The sequence below is a fragment of the Numenius arquata genome, unplaced genomic scaffold (genome assembly GCF_964106895.1).
Source record: "Numenius arquata unplaced genomic scaffold, bNumArq3.hap1.1 HAP1_SCAFFOLD_560, whole genome shotgun sequence".
NCBI classification, from domain to species: Eukaryota; Metazoa; Chordata; class Aves; order Charadriiformes; family Scolopacidae; genus Numenius; species Numenius arquata.
The window spans coordinates 60,056-79,379 of NW_027415566.1; the positions used below are offsets into that span (position 1 = coordinate 60,056).

Here is a 19,324-nt window from a genome sequence, read left to right on the forward strand (position 1 = left end):
GGGTGTGTGGGGGGGTGTTTGTTGGGGTGGTTTTTTTTGTTTTGGTTTTTTTTTTTGTTTTTTTTTTTTGTTGTTGTTGTTTTTTTTTTTACCGTGATGCGATAAAACTGACGCTCCAAAGGGAGGGAGGGAGGGAGGGGGGCGGCTTTATCTGTACTGGTAATTCATGCTGTGGTCGTTTCTGCCGTAGCCGCCTTGGGACGCCTGGTAGGAACTGGGGGGGCCGCTGTAGTTTTGGCCTGAACCGGGGGAGTTGTAGTTGGACTGGGAGGAATATCCACCTGCGGAGAAGGGAGGGGTGGGGGGGGGTGAGGGGGTGGGGAAAGAGGAAGAAAAATGCCGAATTACAATCATAGAATCATAGAATCATAGAATCATCCAGGCTGGAAGAGACCCTTGGGATCATCGAGTCCAACCATCTACCCTACACTACAAAGTTCTCCCCTATACCATATCCCCCAACACCACATCATAGTGTGGGAAAAAACAGCCGTTTTAATGCCGAATGGGAGTTTGGTTGGTTGGTTTTTTTTAACTAAAATCCAGGACCCGCAGCCACACAAACCGCCACCCTCGGAAAAAAAAAAAAAAAAAATCCCTCGGGAAATGCCGAGTACTGACCTTGCTTACCTTGGTACGAGGACCCTCCGCCCCCAGAGCCACCCCCGTAGCCCCCGTGCGAGCCGGTGTTGTAGGAGGCACCTCCCGAGTAGTTGTTGCCACCGCGGCCACTGTTGCCACCGTAACCTGGAAGGGAGAAAAGGGGGGGGGGGGGTAAGGAGGGGGGACCGGTCTCACCGATGGGGGGGTGGGGGTGGCTCCTGGAAGGAATATTTGGGGCTTGGGGGTTCAAGGAGCCAAAGTTCTGCCTCTTTCCCTCTCCTCAGGGTGCTAAAAGCTCCCCACCAAGCTGGGAAGCACCCGGGAGGGTGTGGATCTGAGCCGCTCACCCCCCCGGAGCAGGAATCCGACGCTAAAGGATGAAGTAAGAACTGGGGAACTCCATCTTCATCCTCCCAAATGCAAGAGCGTGGCCCCAAGGTGGAGGAAGCCAAACCCCAGGAGGTTTCCTGCCCAGTTGTTGGGTCTCATCCAATTAAATCAATTAAAGCTGAGCCCTCCGAGCCCTGGGAGGTTGTAGAATCGTGGGATGGGTTGGGTTGGAGGGACCTTAAAGCCCCCCCAGTGCCACCCCCGGGCACCTCCCACCAGACCAGGTCGCTCCAAGCCCCATCCAACCTTGGCCTTGAACCCCTCCAGGGATGGGGCAGCCACAGCTCCTCTGGGCAACCTGGGCCAGGCTCTCACCACCCTCAGAGCGAACAATTTCTCCCTAAATCTCCCCTTTTTCAGCTTAAAACCCTTCCCCCTCGTCCCATGGCTCCCCTCCCTCATCCCTGCTCCCTCCCCAGCTTTCCTGGAGCCCCTTGAGGGACTGGAAGGGGCTCCAAGGTCTCCCCGGAGCCTTCTCTTCTCCAGGCTGAACCCCCCCAACTCTCTCAGCCTGTCCTCCCAGCAGAGGGGCTCCAGCCCTCCCAGCATCTCCGGGGCCTCCTCCAGCCCCGCTCCGACACCTCCGTGTCCTTCTGATGGCCCCCCACAAAAGCACCCCCACACTCACTGAATTTGCTCTCGTAGTTGTAGTCGGAGCCTCCGCCGCCCGGCGAGTTGTAGGAGTTGGAGTAGGAGGAATAGTTGCCCTGGCCGTGGTTGTAGCCTTTCTGCTTGCCCTGGGGGGGGCCGTAGTTGCCGTACTGGTTTTGGTTGTAGGATTGCTGCTGTTGGCCCTGATGGGACTGGTAGCCCGAGCCGTAGGAGGGTTTTTGCTGGCCACCGTGCTGCTGTTTCTTGCCGCCGTGTTTGGGAGGCACCGGCGAGTTGTAGTTATCGCCCCCCTGGTAGTAAGAGCCGTAGCCGGAGGAGCCCCCGCCGCCGCCTCCGCCGCCGCCCCCCGAGTTGGAGTGGCCGCCGTTGCTGTAGAATTGGCCTAAACAGAGAGAAAAATATCTTTTTTTGGGGTTTGGGTGTTTTTTTGCCTTTTTTTTTTTTTGGGGGGGGTGTGTGAGGGTGGGGCAGGCACTATTTTAGCAATTGAGATCTTACCCTGGGCAACGCCAGGGTTTAGGAGCGGTTTTTCTCGGGGGGTGGGGGGGTTAGAGGTGAGATACCGTCTTCATCCGAGCAAGGAATCGTGAAAAACACGGAAACAACCCCCATTTTCCGGCCACCCCGGGCGACACCCCGCTCCCTTCCTCCCTCCTTCCCCCCCTGCCCCCCCCCCCCCCCCCAATTTAATTCCCAACGTATCCCACTCCGCTCAGGGCTCCGACGGGTTCTACACGCGCCGACAGTCACCGAGGCTCTACAGAGAGTTTGGGATCTGCTGCTCCAACCACATTTGAGCCAATTCAGCCCTCGGCGGCTCCGCAGCCCGGGAGAGGCGCTAACGAGGAATAAAGCTCCTTCCCATAACGAGGAATTGTGCCCATGCCCAGGGCGGATGGCTCCAGGATGGATTCAGCCAGCAGACAAGGATCCAACGGGAATGGAGAGGCGTGGGGCGTGGGCAAATTGAACCTTTTTACCCCCAAATTGGGGATCCGAGGTACCAAAAAAAAAAAAACCTCCATCAAAACACTCCATTCCGAGAGCCTGGAGCGCTGGAAACAGGCCAGAGTTAAGTCTGGAGTTTAATTTTAAAATTTATTTATCAAGAATATTACAGTAGCCGTTCTTTTCCTGCCCAAATTGCTGCCAGTTGAACTTTCGGGGGAGTTCTTTGCCGTCGGGGCTTGAGAGCGAGAGGACTTAATCCTACGTATTAAAAACTAAAATTTCTTTTCAATAAAAGCCACTAAAATCTAACTAAAAACCCGGCTCCAGGGACGGAGCTGCGCCTCCGAAGAGAGGGGACGGGTTTGCTCCCATCTCCTCCCAAAAGGGAGGAAAAATGGGGGAGAATTTAGTTAAAAAGGAGGCAAAGAGGAAAATCCGGTGCCTTTGGAGCCCCCAGTTCCGTGTGGAGCCACCGGGACGACCCGGGGTGAGGGCCAAGCCCAGCTCTGGCCGTAAATGGGGTGGGTTCGGGCTGGGAATTCACCTCAATTGGCATTTTTTCATCGTTTTATCGATTCTCATCTATCCCCCCTGCGCTACGACTTTCTACCCAAGATTTTTTTCCCCCCTTTTCCCCAGAAAATCAGGATTTAGTGGTGCAGAAAAGGGGGTTCTGCCCTCGATTCTGCTCCGGCCGTGGCTGTAGCAGGATATTTCCGCACCCAGAGACCCCTCGTTGGTGTTAAATCCCCAGTTTTGGGTCAAGGGCGGGGGGGATTTCTCCAGAGCGAGGGGTTCCGAGCTCCAATCGAGCCACGGATGCTGGAAACGGGTCTCTCCCAAATGAATTAATTCTGGAATTTCCATTTTATATCGACGACTTCATATTGAGCTACCAAGTTTTAACGCCGTCGGACATGGATTTATTTGAATTTCCCCCCATTCAAAGGTAAGGAATCCAAATATCCGGCCAGGAGGAGTGACTCCAACGGGCAGTCGCTTAAAAAAGGGCATTTTTTCCACCTCTTTCAGGACAGAATCTACTCCTTTGTATAAAAAAAGTCATTCCCTCAACCAGCAGCTTTCTAAAATAACAGGGCACGCGTTACTATTATTATTTAAAGTATCCGTTAAACACCTTGAAATTGGCTTTTTTTTTTTTTCCCTAAATCTGGTGCTTCCCAGGTCAAAGGTGGGTTATTTTTTTTTTTTCTTTCTTTTGCTTCGTTTTTTAGTTCCTTGAATCACTGAATTAACTCAAATGTCCTCGAAGCCTCGCAAGTCCAACCGAGCGCATCCGACGGCGCCGCAAACAGCGACAAACAAAATACAGTCAGAAAAAAACCATAAACCCCAGGAAATAAACCCAAAAAAGTACCATCCCAAGAATAAAGGACCAAACACTCGGAATTCAGAGACTCGGCCTCTCCAGCAGCCAATTGGGAGTTACCCCAATTCCCGATTCCAGCGGAATTGAATTCTCCAGGTGAGGAATTTTAGAGGCTCAGGGTGTTTTTTGGGGCAGCGCCGTCAAGTGCTTTAGGCCCTTTACCCTTGGCTCGAAAAAAAGCCCATTTTTGGGTTAAACGACCGAATCCACCCTTTTTTTCCCCCCCCAAGCTTTTAACAGGGTGACGCCAACCCCCGATGCCCGGGGGTTTCTGGGATGAGGGAGCACAATTCCAATTCTCGTTAAACCCCAATTAGCTGCCACCCCCAGCAGACCCCAACCCCTCCCCGTGTTACAAAGCGTGGGGGGGGGGGTTAAATTCCATGAGATTTGAGTCCCCCCCCCTCCCCCCGATTCCGCGTACAAGTCAAACGCTTAAAAAGCCGGACTGGAAAAAAGTCCTTCCCGTAGGGAGAGGCGCGTTACCCCGACGGCCGGGATTTCTTAAAAGGCTCAAATTTTATCCAAAACCCACCGTAAATTAAGACAAAAAGGTAGATTTCAAACACTGCAGTTTCTTAAAAGTGACGCTTTCCAGAAAAAAAGCAAAAGATGGGCTTTTTTGTGGATTTTTTTTTTTTTTTTTTGCCTTTACGCTGATAAACGGAGCCGGCTTGGAAATTTGTGCCAATTTTGTCCCAAAAAAAAAAAAAAAAAAAAAAAAAAAGCAGCACCAAAAACCACCTTCCTTGGATAATCGGTTCCCCCCGGCGCGTACACGGAAGAAAGGACCCAGTTCAAAGGCAAATCCCGATAAAAAAAACAAAAAAAAAACCAAAAAAAAAAGGAAAAATTGTCTGGAATCCTGCAGACTAAGGGAGTTTCAGGACAAGCTGCGGTGACAAAACCACTGTTGAGAAACCCAGTGAAGCAGAGGGACACGGCACCAACGCTTGGGGTTTTGGACTTCGAGAGAAATTGGTGTAAAAAAGCTGCGGTTTGGGTTTGTTTTTTTTTTGGGTTTGTTTGCTTTTTTTTGTTTTGTTTTTTTTTTTTTTTTGTGTGAGTGTGCAAGACTTTTAGATGATCTAGGAAGCCCCAAAATCATGATAGCCGTAGCAGTCTGTGAAAAAGTCACCTACAAAAGGGGGAGAACAGAGCAGAGAAAAGAAATTAGAATCCTTTGGAAGATGGCAAAAGGCGCCACATTTGAAAAGTCGTGTTTTTAGATTTCTCTGCTCCTCTCACCCCCCCCCCCAGTGAAGGCTCCTTTTTCTCAAGCCCAAATCGCTGCGTCTTTTGAGGTTTTTTTGGTGGGTTCTTTTTTTTTTTTTGGATCAAGAAAAAAAAAAACCTTAAAAAATCCCATTGAAAAAGCGTGGCCGACAGCTTCACGTGGCTCAAAGCAGAGAAATTTAAAATATTCACGGTTTCGAGAGGAAACGTGAAGTCACCTGGATTCGCGTTTTAAACTTTTAAACCGGTATTTTCATTACTTCTCATTCCAAAAAGAGGAAAAAAAAAAAAAAACAAACAAAAACAAAACCAAAAACCCTTTTAAGAAGGTTCCGCACGAGCCCCGGTGCGACCCGCTCCGAGTTTCGCGCCCCCAGCAGCTCGACGCCTTTTCCGAATTTAATATTTATAAAAAAAAACCAACCCCAAACAAAACCCCACTTACTGTAGCCTGCCGTCGCCGAATTCCCTCCGTAGCCGTAACTTCCGTACCCAGCACCTGGATTGGAAGAAAAATGCTTAATTACAAGGAAAACGAAGGGCGCGAAGGGGTCGTGTGACACCGGGAGGAAAGGCTGGGGGGGGGGGGGGATTAATTTGTGGGGGTTTGGGGGTGATTTGGGGCAGCGCCTCACCTGCGTTCATGTAGCCGCCGTGGTTGCCACCGAATCCGCCCCGGCCTCTGCCGCGGCCCCGCATGTTGCCGCCCCGGCCACGGCCCCGCATGTTGGGCGGGGGGGGCACCTCGTTGTGCATGGGGCCCCCCATGCCGAAGCCCGGGTTGTGCTGCTGGGGCAAGAGAGAGAGGGAGGTGGTGTGGGGGGGGTGTCAGCCAGCCCCGGCTTCCCCATTGCATCCTCCCAAGGAAGCCCCAAAACAGGGCCAGGGGAGACCTAGAACTGAGGGGGGGGGACACCAAGGCAGACCTAGAACTGGGGGGGGGGGACGACACACGCCAAGGCAGACCTAGAACTAGGGGGTGGGGGGGACCCCAAGGCAGACCTAGAACTGGGGGGGACACAACACATGCCAAGGCAGACCTAGAACTGGGGGGGGGACACGACACATGCCAAGGCAGACCTAGAACTGGGGGGGGACGACACACACACCAAGGCAGACCTAGAACTGGGGGGGGACGACACACACACCAAGGCAGACCTAGAACTGGGGGGGGACGACACACACACCAAGGCAGACCTAGAACTGGGGGGGGACGACACACACACCAAGGCAGACCTAGAACTGGGGGGGGACGACACACACACCAAGGCAGACCTAGAACTGGGGGGGGACGACACACACACCAAGGCAGACCTAGAACTGGGGGGGGACGACACACACACCAAGGCAGACCTAGAACTGGGGGGGGACGACACACACACCAAGGCAGACCTAGAACTGGGGGGGGACGACACACACACCAAGGCAGACCTAGAACTGGGGGGGGACGACACACACACCAAGGCAGACCTAGAACTGGGGGGGGACGACACACACACCAAGGCAGACCTAGAACTGGGGGGGGACGACACACACACCAAGGCAGACCTAGAACTGGGGGGGGGACACACACGCCAAGGCAGACCTAGAACTGGGGGGGGGACACACACGCCAAGGCAGACCTAGAACTGGGGGGGGGACACACACGCCAAGGCAGATCTAGAACTGGGGGGGACACACGCCAAGGCAGACCTAGAACGGCGGCGGGGGGGGGGGGGGGGGGCAAGTGTCCCAGTACGCTGCCCAGAGGGAAGCCCCCTTAGAACAGGGCCAAGGAGAGCCCCCCTACAACAGGGGTTAAGGGGGGGAGACCAAGGGGAGCCCCAGGAACGGGGAGGCCAAGGGGAGTCCCCTGAGAATGGGGTCAAGGGAGGCCCAAGATTCTGGCCAGAGGGGAGCCCCAGGATGGGGGGCCAGGGGAATGACCCCCCCCTAGAATGGAGGGGTCAAGGGTCTGGGAGAGCCCCCGGACTGGGGGCCCAGGGGAGTCCCAGAAGAGGGGGGGGCCCAAGGGAGAGCCCCATCTCCCCCAAAAGGAGGAGGGGCTAAACCCAAAGCAGAGGGGGGTTGGGGGGTGGGCACCAAATTGGGGTAATCTCCAGAAAAGAGGCTGTTTTCCGTAAAACTCATGGGTATTTCCGCTTTCAAGCCCAAAGGCCGTCAGCAGATTCCAGTTTCCCTCCACACCTTTTTATTTCCCCTCCCAAAAAAAAGGGATTAAACCATAGAGGAGGAGACAACGGTACCACGGAACCGTTAGTTACGCCACAAAAGTGTTAAAAAAAATGTGAATTTACTTACTTTTACTGCAAACTTGGGCCCCCCCCTGGCTGGCACGGGGGCTCTCTTCTTCTTGTTTTGCTCAATGGCGACCGGAGCATCCGGAAAGAGCTTCTCGAGCGCGGCCAGAGCAGCGTAGGCTTTGGCCACCTTTTTATTTGAACCGGCTCCTTGGAATTTCTGCCCGTCCACCTCCACCTTGGAAAGGGAATAAATCGCGGTGAGCGGGAAGGGCAGGAGCAGCCACTTGGGAAAGTTAATCTTTGAGCAACCCCGAGGTGGTAAAAACCTCCCTGATCTCTAAAGATCCCTTCCAAATCCCAGCTTTCTGTGATTTTATCATTTTTAAATTCATCCCGAGGGTATAAAGTCCCAGCTCTGGGAGTCGGGATGAAGGCAGGGAGGGAGGAGCGGGAGTCCCCTCACCTCCATGACGAAGCGCTTGTCGTGGCTGCCGCCCGTCTCCGAGATCAGTTCGTATTTCAGGCCCCGTCGCTTCTCGTTGAGCTCCATGACGGGATTCTTGCCGTGTTTCGTCAGGATTGGTCCCTGCTGCTTCACGTTCTGCAAGCAGAGGAGCGGCCATGAAACTCCCAAGAGAAAAATCCCAACTTTTCGAACCTGCTTCTAAAATCTGTACTTTGGAAAACATTTTGAAGATAAACTCGGAACCATGAACCTCATGGGGTTCACCAAGGGCAAATGTAGGGTCTTGCACCCGGGGAGGAAGAACGCCAGGCACCAGTAGAGGTTAGGGGTGGACCTGCTGGAAAGCAGTTCTGAGGAGAAGGATCTGGGGCTCCTGGGAGATAGTAAATTATCCAGGAGCCAACAACGTGCCCTAGTGGCCAAGAAGGCCAATGGCATCCTGGGGGGCATCAGGAAGAATGTGGAGAACCTCGAGGGAGGTCATCCTCCCGCTCTGCCCTGTCCTGGGGAGGCCCCATCTGGAGCACTGGGACCAGTTCTGGGCTCCCCAGTTCCAGAAGGACAGGGAACTGCTGGAGAGGGTCCGGCAAAGGGCTACAAAGACGATGAGGGGCCTGGAGCATCTCTCTGCTGAGGAAAGGCTGAGGGACTTGGGGCTTTTAGTCTGGAGAAGACTGAGGGGGGGGATCTCATCGATGGTGGGTGTCAGGAGGACGGGGTCTGTCTCTTTCCAGTGGTGCCCAGTGACAGGACAAGAGGGAACGGGCACAAACTGGGCCATGGGAAGTTCCATCTCAACATGAGGAGGAACTTCTTTCCTGTGAGGGTGGCAGAGCCCTGGAAGAGGCTGCCCAGAGAGGTGGTGGAGTCTCCTTCTCTGGAGACATTCCAACCCCCCCTGGATGGGACCCTGTGGGACCTGCTCTGGGTGCCCCTGCTCTGCCCGGGGGTTGGAGGAGATGATCTTGAGGCTCCTTCCAACCCCACATCATTCTGTGATCCTGTGAAAGGCTGAGAGAGCCGGGACTCTTTACCTGGAGAAGAGAAGGCTGAGGGGAGACCTTATTACCTCCCAAGGATGCTGATCCCCCCCTCACCTTGGCGCCCCGCTCACCTCGGGGGTTTGATCGGAGGGAGGAGAGGCAGCGGTGGGCGTCGAGACGGTCTCTACTACGGGCGGGGGAGCCACGACGACGGGTTTCTGTTCCGTTTCCTCCGCCGACTCGTCTCCTTTCCCGGCCTCTTTGCCTTCCACTCCCGTGGGCAAACCCATGTCTTGCAACACCTGAGGGAAGGAGAGTTGGGAGATCACTCAAGAGTTTCCTCAAAGGACCTCTGGCTCTCGGGTGCCCTGCCCATTTTGGGGTAAATACTTGAGAAGGCTGCTCAAGAAGCCCTTTTATTAACTTTTTCAAGTGCTGGGCATTCCCCGCGGCCCGTGGGCACTTCAAGGCCTCGGAGGTATGAAGTTCTCTGCCCTGAGATTTCAGGCACAACATCCTTGGGGTGTTTTTCCCTTCTCCCCTCTCCGCCCTGAAGGCTTTGTGCCGTTTTTCACACCCGCTTGGCGTCACAACCGCCATCCCCACGGATCCGGGTCGCCCTTTTTCAACTCCCAATCCATCAAGAGAGAATTTACGGCTCTTACCTTCACCGCCACGTGCAATTTGGCCGTCTTTTTGGAAGGCCCCGACGCCTCGAAGGTGCTGCCATCGATTTCCACAGACATGGTAAAGATGGGAGCATGAACGGGACCGGTTTGAGAGACCAGTTTGTACTGGAGGCCGGGTTTTAGCTGGTTTAGTTTCATCAGCGCATTCATGGCCTGGGGAGGTTCGAGTTTTTCCTCTGAAGAGAGAAGGGAAAAGAGAAAAAAAAAAAAAAACCCAACCCAAAAGTTTGCGGATGTTTGTCATCTCTTTAAAAGCAGCACAACTCATTTCAGACAAGTTCTCAGCTGGATTTTCCTCCTTGCCAGAGTTTAAAAAATATGAATCTTACAGGGTTAAGCCTTTTTTTTTTTTTTTATTTAAATTCACATTTCCCAAACCCCCTTTTGAGGGCATCACCTGTGACCGAATCCCTAAAGAAATTCTTCTCCCCCCCACCCCCGGGAAGAGCTCTCGCCTCGCCCTTTGTACCTACCTCTCGTTAACTCAATACCTTTTTTCTGAATCTTCTTTTTCTTTTTGCTGGGAGATTTCTCCTCTCCGTCCTCCTCCATGGGACGCTTCATCGGGGTGACGGCGTACGTTGTACTGGGAGGAATCTGGACTGTAGTGATTGTAATAAAAAAAAAAAAAAAATTAACCCATAAATATTCCAGTTTCCAGCAAAAAAAGAGCAGCAAAAAGTCTCGGAAAGGTGGTTTGTGGGGGTTTCCTCCTCCTCCCCCCCCCCCCAATACCTACCTGTGTAGTCAACGGGGTTTTCGTTCTTTGGTTTCTTGGGCATTTTGGAAGGGAGGGGATCCATCCCCAAGACTTTGTGGAGCTGGCCAAAAGCAGCGAGCCTCAGAGCGTGCTAGAAAGATGAAAAAAAGACGTGTTACCGGGAGGCGCAAGCGGCTCCACCGATCTCTTCTTTCCCTGCACAGTTTGAGACAGGACCATTCTACCCACCCCTACACACAAATCCTCAGCGGTTTAAATAGGACTCTCTGATTTTTATTTTTTTTATTTTTTTTTTTAATTTTATTTGTTAATATTTTTTTTGGAAGTTCAACCCAAAATAGGGGTCACGGTAGCAAGTCACTATTTAAAACCTGATACTTTGCTTCTGGGTTGGCCAAGCTACAAAATTTCCTTAGCGGTGGGGGACCCATTTGTATTTTCTTTTTACTCGAACTAGATATTAAACAAAAGTTAACAGCGACCTCCGGGAGGCGACTAGACTACCATTTAACCAATATGGAAGTTCAGAGTCAGTGGAACTGATTTAAGTTTTCCGTAACATTCTGTAGGCAAAACTATACCTGAGCACTCTGTGTGATATCTTCCCTTTGTTGTCTGTCTAGATGCCCAATAGCATCAGTGGCTTCTTTTTCACAAGGATCATAAATACCAGAACCATCTGAAGGCAGGAAACAAGGAAGATATGCAGAGAATTATCCTGGTGTTTTCTAAAGAGACTAAACTAAGTATTCCCTCGGCATCCATCAACACTCATCTCTCGGAAGAGCACGGACCGACACGATCCATCCAATGTCCAACATTCTGAAAACTCGTCTGGGCTATTTTTTCTTTTTTTTTTTTATTTTTTTTTACACGAACAATTAGCAGTGAAGCTGCTCACCACCACTCCAAGGGAACCAATTTGACGCTTGCGGGGAAACTGGTACCTCTCTCTAGGGGGGCTGGGAGGGGGCCGGGTTTAAGGCCATGGGTCCGTAGCTCTGAACACACGTGCCCTGAGTAACAGCAAGGTACAGCAGAACGCGTGTGCGCCGGGGGCCTGCTTGAGCTCCCAATCTAAGCTGCCCCCAACCGAACCCGCGCCTCGAAAAGCTTCCACCGCCTTTTCATTTTGCTTGGGAAAAAAAAAAAAAAACAAACACAAAACCAAACCAAAAAAAAAAAAACGAAAAACAAAAAAAATAAACAACAACAAAAAAAAAAATGCAGAGAACCACCTAACCTGGCATCACGATTCCCGAGGCCAGGCATTCGAGGACTCTCCTCAGAGCCTCGCCAGCGCCCATGGGCCTGTTGGCGGTTCCGATGGATTTCTCACACAGCAGCTCGAGAGGCTGAAAGAACAGTTGGGGAGAAGTGAGAGGAGGGGAGGGGGGCGGCCGGAGAAGCTGCTGCGAATTCACCCGGTTCAAGAAGAAATGGTTAAAAATCGATCAAAACGATTGACGTCCCAAACGGATCTTTCCAGGGCAGAAACTCCGTACGATGTAAAACTTGGGAAAGGGAAGGGGGCGCAGGCTGAAGGGAGCCGAAACGCCAGCTCGGAGACGTGGTACCAAACCCTCCCCCTCCAACAAAAAAAAAAAAAAAAAAAAAAAAAAAAGCAATAAAAGAAGAAAATTACCCATCCTCTCAGCGGTGCCCAAGTGGGAACCCGAGTGCAGAGGTCTCGCAGCACTCGGATCACGATGACGCACGACTTCAGCCCGTTGGCCCTGGCCTAGGAGGAGGAAGAAAAAGCGGAGCCACCTTCAATAAAAACACCCAAAGCGCTCCGTCGCAGAACAAATTCAGGTTTGTGGGGTTTTTGTTGGGTTTTTTTTTGGTATTTTATTTTTTTGGCGGTGCTACTTTGTCAAGGGTAAACAGTATCTGGCGTTACCGTCTTACAACTTCTAAGTGGAGCGCAGGGAGGCAACATTACTCTTAACACAAAGCAGCAGCTAGGCACCATCTACTCTTTTAAAAAACAAGGTTCCTGCCGAATGCTTAATCCGCTTTAAGTGCTTCTTTAGCAACTGTCCCGTCGACAGGCGCTAAGTTCAGCACCTCTAACTGGCGTTAAAAGTATTTTAAATAGAAAAAAAAATGAAAAGATAAATAAAAAATAAAAAGATAGTTAGCCCCTTAATAGTTTTACGAATTTTTTTTTTTTTTTTTTTTTCTACTTAAAAGACAAATATAAGAACAAAATGCAAACCTGGAACCACTTGGCGTGTCGCAGTGACGCCAAGGCAGCAAGGCATTTCTGCCTGTCCAGAACGTCCGGGGAGTCGGTGACTGATAGCGTTTCTATTCGTGGATGGAATAAGAAGACAAGGCACAGTTTGACCAAGGGGGTTCTGTCAGGCGGAGAGGGGATGAGGCAGCTTCCTAACGGGCAGCTGAGGCTCCCAAAAAGATCCTGCTCTACATCCTGTAACCTGGAAGGGTCTGCAGTGCTTAGGAATTGGAACTGCAGAGAAAAGGGGGTGGTGGGGAGGAAAATTCGATGGCCAGGGAGGGACTGAGATCTGTTCTGCGAGGAGTCGGGGCGTGAGACTCCATGGGAGGGGACAGAACTCCTTTACGGCTCGAACAGAGCGGTAGCGGACGAGGCCGGTAATAGGTAAGAAAAGGCAATTTCTTAAAATAAAACCCCTCCCCACTCTGTGTTTGGCCTTAACGGAGCGAGTGGGGTGAGGTGGGGGGGGAAAAGCTTTATGAGGATCGAGGGAACCCCCTCCGCCCAGAAGGCTCGACTGCCCCCCAACCCGTGACAGAGAGCGTCCTGTTGGTCAAAGGTCCAGCGTCCCTAAAAATCGACAAACTAGAAGGCTTGGTAGACGAGGTCAGATATCAAAAGCCATAGACAAGTCAAGAAGAGCACAACGATATGGTTTGGTTTTGGTTTTTTTTTTTTTTTTTCCCAAGTCTGTGCTGCAGCAAAACTGACGATACGGTTTGGAAAAGAAAGAAAAAACAAAAAAAAAAAAAAAAAAAAAATTAAAAGGGCAAAATTTTCTCCAGACCAGGGTTTTAGATAAGGCTAGTGCAGGGCGCTGGACGCCGACGCCGCCAAACCCGAGCACCAAAAAAATTACCCGGCTGCCAATTCTGATTCCAAAGGGAATTGGAGAGTGGGCGGAAAAGGCTAACTTTATCCAAAACTCTGCGTGGCTTTGGGGAATTGGGAGCTTTAGCTGCTAAAACAGCCAATGGAGGAGACCCCGAGCGCCCGTCGTTCTTGCTGCAACACAAACTTGCCTGGAACATCCCCTTTCAGGTACATGCAAATCATTTAAACGAGAAGCCTTCGAGATCTCTTTTTTGGGTTTTTTTTTTTGTTGTCGTTTTGAAACAGATCTGGTTTCTATTTTTATGTCACTGTGCACGGCTAGGTACAAAACAAGATTAATACAACGAGATGACGGATTAGTGAACTAAAGGCCCAAAAATAAGAACCAAAAGAAGAAATAAATAATAAATAAAGGAGCAAAATCCCGTCTGAAAGGTGCTACTCAGTTTCGGAAGCTGGGTCCAAATAAAAAGGGCGATTCTCAGGAGGTCGGGTGTCGTTTCTAAACGGAAATTTGGAAATTTGCACCCAAAGAATCACGGCCGCTTCGGCTGAAACTGAAGAGCACGCTTTGCTGGTGAATCAACAACGGAAATGTAGGGTTTTCCAACCGCCTGGTGACTGGTTCCAGTCTCCCCTACCTCCGGCTAACTGCTTTTCCATTTCTTCTCTGACTACGGGCGACGTCAAGTGGATGGTCAGCGTCAGCGGCGGCTCTTTCGTGTTCTTAATTACGATTGCGGCGTCGCCGACCGACTGGATTATTTCGTATTTATCTTCGGTAATAGCCTGCAACACAATTTCACCGCTCAGAAACCCTCCGAATTCACTCCCCGGCGGTTTGCGACATCCTTTTCCAACAAAAAAACCCCAAGGTCTATAAACAAAACTTCAGCTAATCAAGAGAAGTTGGTTTAACGAGGCAATTCCAGAATAGCGCTGCAAGCCTAGGACAATTCTTTTTCCAAGACGGAAAAAAAAAAAAAAGGGGAAAAAAAAATAAAAAAATCTCTAAACAAACGTCACCGGTGTCTTTTTTTAACCATTTTAAAATCTATTTTGCCCGTTCTGTAACATGCGCACGTGGAGGCCGGGAGGTTTTACTCACAGCAAGCTGGACTCCCAGATTGTCGGCGACTTTCTCCAGGAGATCCGAGGTGGGTTTATCTTTGCACAAAAGAACCAGCTCCAGATCCAAGTCCCCCTTCAACAAAAGGCCTTTTGCCACCAGCCCCACACGCATCACCCCACGCAGGGTCCTGGTCAACTGCTCCGCAGCTTTCTGATCCCTGCAAACACACGGGGATTAATTATAATGAACCCAGGGAAGCGGGAATGCTCAGCCCCAGCCAAAGGGGCTGTGTGTGTTAAATCCACAGAGATTTAATGGGCTACAGGACCCCCACCGAAGGATTTACTACACCTGCACGGGAAAAGTCGCTTAAACCACGCGTTAGTTAATTCTTCTTAATTCCACGGGCAAAGAAAACAACTTTTCCACCTTCAGCGAGCGGATTTTTGCTAATTTAATTAAGACAGCGCTACCGCTTCTGACCCGGCGGGCGTCGGGTGATGCTCCTTACCCTCCTTCCTTGTTTTCCTCCTCGGCCGCCGTCTCCATGGACTCTGTTTCCGGCTGCTCCTCACTGACTTTCTCCTGCTCGTCGATCCAGTCGGACACGGCTTTGAGGGCTCGCTCCGTGTGGGAGACCATGTTCTGAACCGCCTCCAGCTCCTCCTGCGTGGGGTAAACGGCCGAGTGTTTGGCCATCACGTGGCGGTCATCGTTCACGAAAATACGCATCGGTCGCTGCAAAAAGAAAAAGAAAAAAAAAAAAAAGGGATTTTTCCAACAATTTTAGAGCACGCCCAAACACCGATATTTATCCCACCGGCCTGAAACCCCCCGACCCTTACCATTTTTGCTTTTGAATGTCCGTCCAAGTGTTCAGAATGTGCTTATTTAGATTCTTCCACCAAAACGACTGCACCGGTACCACGCTTTGCTGGAAGCTGAAAGCAAGAGAAAGCCAGTTGGCGACGCCGGAGATCGGGGCGTCCCCGTAGCCCCGGTGCCGAGCGAACGCAGGGGCAGAAATAGCTGGTGTTGGGTAGCGGGGGGAAGAAGACATCAGAAATCTGCAAAATAAAAAGAATTATGAAAGCCAAGTTCTCCACTCCCTGTGGCTTATATTCCTTAAGACTTGAGCGGTGCTCAGGATAAGGATTACAGGCAGGTTTGTCATCCATCTGTCACCTCTGGACTGCAGCCTTCGAGGGCATTAACCTCCCACTTTTACCTGCCCAGCAGGTATATTATTTTGGCTCCTTATTCCTAAGAGGCTTTCCCATTAAAATTGCATTTTTCCAAAGCTCCTCCTCCTGTCGGTGAAGGTAAAGCCCTCCCCGACACACGCTGGAGCAGCCCGCGCTGGGAAAATTCCCAGTCTCTAAGCGATTGTATGTAATTCCACGAGGTGAGGAAGGCGGTTGCCAAGCAAAGCGACAGCTTTCCTTCAGGCTTGGAAAGATCTCTTTGCCATATAAGCGTGTTTTTCACCCCAAATTCATTTCACACGGCCTGCTTTACGAGCCAGCTCTTCATTTAGGATCAATAGGAGACCGGTTGAGTGGCTGCACCCAATCTCTTCACCTCCTTTATCGGGGGGCGGAGGGGGGGGAGGAACAGTCTGAACTTCCACCAGCAAATCTGCTGTTGAAGCAAGCGCTCCCAGTTCTAAAACTCAACAGATTAAGCCAAAAAATCACAACAGCTTGTTCCCAAACAAGGAACCGTTTCCGAAGGCAACCAACCCGCTCCCATAGCCCCAGCTGGGGCAGCGAACTTCTTTTTGTTAGGATTTAAGCACTTCGTTCCTCTCTTTTAGCCAAAGGGCCCTCGAGCAGAGCAGCGTTCGTGCCCCCCGGGACTGATTTCTGCGCCGTGGGAGACGACAGCGTCCCAACATCACCTTCGGATGCCACCAAGCTCCCAGCAAGAGCCTCCAAAAGCCACCTTGCACACACCGGGATCAACTCCTGGGCATCAGCAACGCCATTTCCCATGGGACTGGTTTAAAAACCGGCAGTTGCTCGATTCCCAGTCATTAATTTGAGCAAATATCTTAAATCACTCTTGATTTACCTCTCCCTGAACGCGCACGGGGACAACCCCATTCCCTGACGTTCCATGGCACCCCCAGGAACGGTTCAGGGCCGTTTAAAAGCCTCAGCGCAAGCGAGGCGAAGGAAGAGCCTCAGCACCTGAGGATGATGGAGATGGTCATCCTCACCCCTCCGTCCACCAGCTCCTTCACATCGTTTTACAGGTAACACCGAGGCTTTCAAAAAAAAAAGCCAGAGAAAGTCACTCACGCCTCAGTTATTCCAGAGCTCACCACCAAACCCCTCTTCCCCGGGAGTCCTTCCCGACCGGAGGAGTTTCCCTCAAAGGGAAACCAGGTTGAAGCTTGATTTTGCCTTTTTTCCACCAGAACCGGCCCGTTCCCGGCCTCGCCGGTAACCGCCACGCACAGCTCACAACCCCAGTGCTTTAATTTTTTTTACAGCTGACACAAGATACGGAGATAATAATAAAAAGCCCAAATAATTAACTGCCCAAATACTTAGTGCTTTAATAGAGTGATGCCGTTATAACTCTATAAAAAGAAAACCAAGGGCCAGGGCACCAGGACCCCACAGTGCTGCTTGTCTTACAAACCTGGAGGATTTTCTAGGTTAAAAAAAAATATATATATATATACCAGGAAAACTTGTTTCCTGGAGCTGCCGTCTCTGTACGGACTCGGTATCATCCCCCAGCACCCAAATACCTCCGATTCCAACCCTGCACACCTTTACATGCAGGACGACTTCAGTATTGTTACAAATCCGGATCCAATTGTAATTAAACCCAGATGTTAGCGCCCACGGCGCAGGGGGAATTACTCCCCAGCCACCTGCAAGCACCCTCAAGGCATTCCCGCGTGTTTGGGGGGACCAGCCTCCCAAAATACCCCTCCTTTGGACCAGGCCCCGAAAAACTCCGTACACAGCTTTTTTTCCTTCAAGCCGCCTTAATTTCCTCCAAGCCAGGCAAGAAATGAGTCGAAACCCGACCTAGCGAGGCCGTTCCTACGTCAGAAAATACTACAACAGCCTGAGAAACGCCAGCCCCATTTCCTAAAGCCGGAGGGAATCAATCGCTCCCCTCGAAAACCCCAAAGATCATTTCTAAGCGAGAACCCCGGGGCTGATGCTGCAGCACCACAGGATTCACACCTCTTGGAGGGGAGGGGTGGAAAAGAACCACAAAACAAGTTAAAAACACGAACGCGCTCAAAAAGGCACAATTCCCAACGCCGCTGGTGATGCTGAGCGTTGTCAGAATTGAAGAAAAAAAAAAGGAGAAACTTTGAAATTCCGCCCTTGTTTCAAGCCTCGCCTGCTCTGCTCTCCCCCTCCTACGATCTCCACCACCGGCTTGATTTCACCAACAAACTTTCCACTCGGTTCGGATCGTCCGACAGAAGGAGCAGCCTCCGAAAAATGCTTGTCAGGGAGGGGGGGGTTGGATGAGAAAAATGACAAACAGAAGGCAAAAAGGCTGAAACTCCTCGCCCTAGATCGGGGGGAAAAGTTTAAGAGGCGTTAAGAAGGGCGATTCATTTCAGACAGCGGCTGTGTTTTAAAATAAAAATAAAAAAACCCAGAATTAAGTCATTCTTAATCTGTGGGTTCAGCCTGCCGTACCCCAACAGGATGCTCGGAGGAGCGCAAAGCCTTGCTTTTGTTTGGAGAAAGGTCTAAGGAGATGGAGAGAAGCCGTTCTCCCCCCCCCCCTCCGTCTCAGGGCGACCTGGCAGAGCGCGGGCGGCAAACAAAAGCCCTCGCCTTTTGCAAGACACATCATGAGAGGGTTTTTGGGTTTCTTTTTTTTTTTCCTCCCCCAAAACCATCCAGAAACCCAGCGGCTGCAGATAACGGGATGGCTGGGAAAGAGAGAGGGGAATCGGCTGGAGGTGAGGGGAGAATCCCTGGAGGGAGCCGGGGGGGGGGGGGATGATGGGGATATAAAAAGAACTCGGTCCTGTCCCCGGCAAGGGGGATGTAAATCATTTTAAATCAATTTACATCACTTTGAATCCCACCCCAGGGGATGTTTCCATCCCTCCCCCCCCCACTAAACACCCAAAACACCCACCCCTCAGCACCCTGCTGCTGCCCCGGCGAAGGGCGGGGAGGGGGGTTAGAAGGGGCCTGACCACCCCCCCCCACCACCACCTTTCCCTCCCCCCAACTCCCACTCCCCCTCCCGAAGGGCTGTGAAGGGGAGGAAGGGGGGGCGGGGGGGAAGGGGCAGGCAGGCCGCTGCCGCCATTTGCAAGCGCGGCGAGAACAAAGCGGCGGGAAATGGGGGGCCCGGCGCGACCCCCCCCCCCCCCCATCCTTTCCCTTCCTCACAGCGAACCGCCACCCCCCTCCTCACCGTGAGGGTGGAAGGGGGGGGGGGTTGTCTGTGAGGGAGAGGGGTGCGGGGTGTGAGGCGGAGAGGGGGGGGGGGGGGTGTTCCACAGCGTGTGTGTGTGTCTGTGTGTCCGTCCCCCCCACAAAGCCCTCCCCTCACTCACCCCAACGGCCGCCCGCCGCCATTTTGTCTCCACAGCACAATGGGCCGGGAGGGGAGGGGAAGGGGGCCGGGTCACCACCGGCGCGGGCCGCCGCCACCCCCCCCCACCCTCACAGCACCCTCCTCCGCCTCTCCACCCCCCTACCCCCCCCCCCCCCCCCCAACACCGGCCTACCCGCCCTCCTCCTCCTCCCCCGCCACCGGCGCCGCCCCGCGGTGGTTCCTACCGGCGGGGCCTAGCCGGTGCGGGGATGTGGGAGAGGGGGGGGGGGTGGGGGGGGAACAGGGGAAGGGAAGGGGAGGGGGAGGGGGGGGGCCGGGCCTGGTGCTGG

The 19,324-nt window shown here is 52.2% G+C and overlaps 1 protein-coding gene across 3 annotated transcripts; it reads right to left on the reverse strand.

Moving 5' to 3' along the window:
* Positions 1 to 90: 90 nt before the first annotated feature.
* Positions 91 to 19,096, reverse strand: ILF3 (interleukin enhancer binding factor 3). 3 transcript variants are annotated; one of them, XM_074167784.1, is made up of 20 exons: positions 18,994 to 19,096; positions 15,281 to 15,376; positions 14,947 to 15,173; positions 14,472 to 14,652; positions 14,005 to 14,152; positions 12,506 to 12,597; positions 11,930 to 12,025; positions 11,528 to 11,639; positions 10,866 to 10,963; positions 10,303 to 10,414; positions 10,055 to 10,165; positions 9,540 to 9,739; positions 9,006 to 9,176; positions 7,889 to 8,026; positions 7,484 to 7,660; positions 5,818 to 5,968; positions 5,628 to 5,681; positions 1,622 to 1,987; positions 631 to 747; positions 91 to 281 (listed from the first exon to the last, which is right to left on the reverse strand). In XM_074167784.1, exons 2-20 carry the CDS (start codon positions 15,281 to 15,283, stop codon positions 148 to 150), a joined length of 2,688 nt encoding a protein of 895 aa, XP_074023885.1. In that variant the 5' UTR covers positions 15,284 to 15,376; positions 18,994 to 19,096; the 3' UTR covers positions 91 to 147. The 3 variants fall into 3 exon arrangements, with proteins under 3 accessions (XP_074023885.1, XP_074023884.1, XP_074023883.1); XM_074167783.1 differs by having other exon boundaries at positions 5,818 to 5,971; XM_074167782.1 differs by having other exon boundaries at positions 622 to 747; positions 10,037 to 10,165.
* Between the last annotated feature and the right edge of the window lie 228 nt (positions 19,097 to 19,324).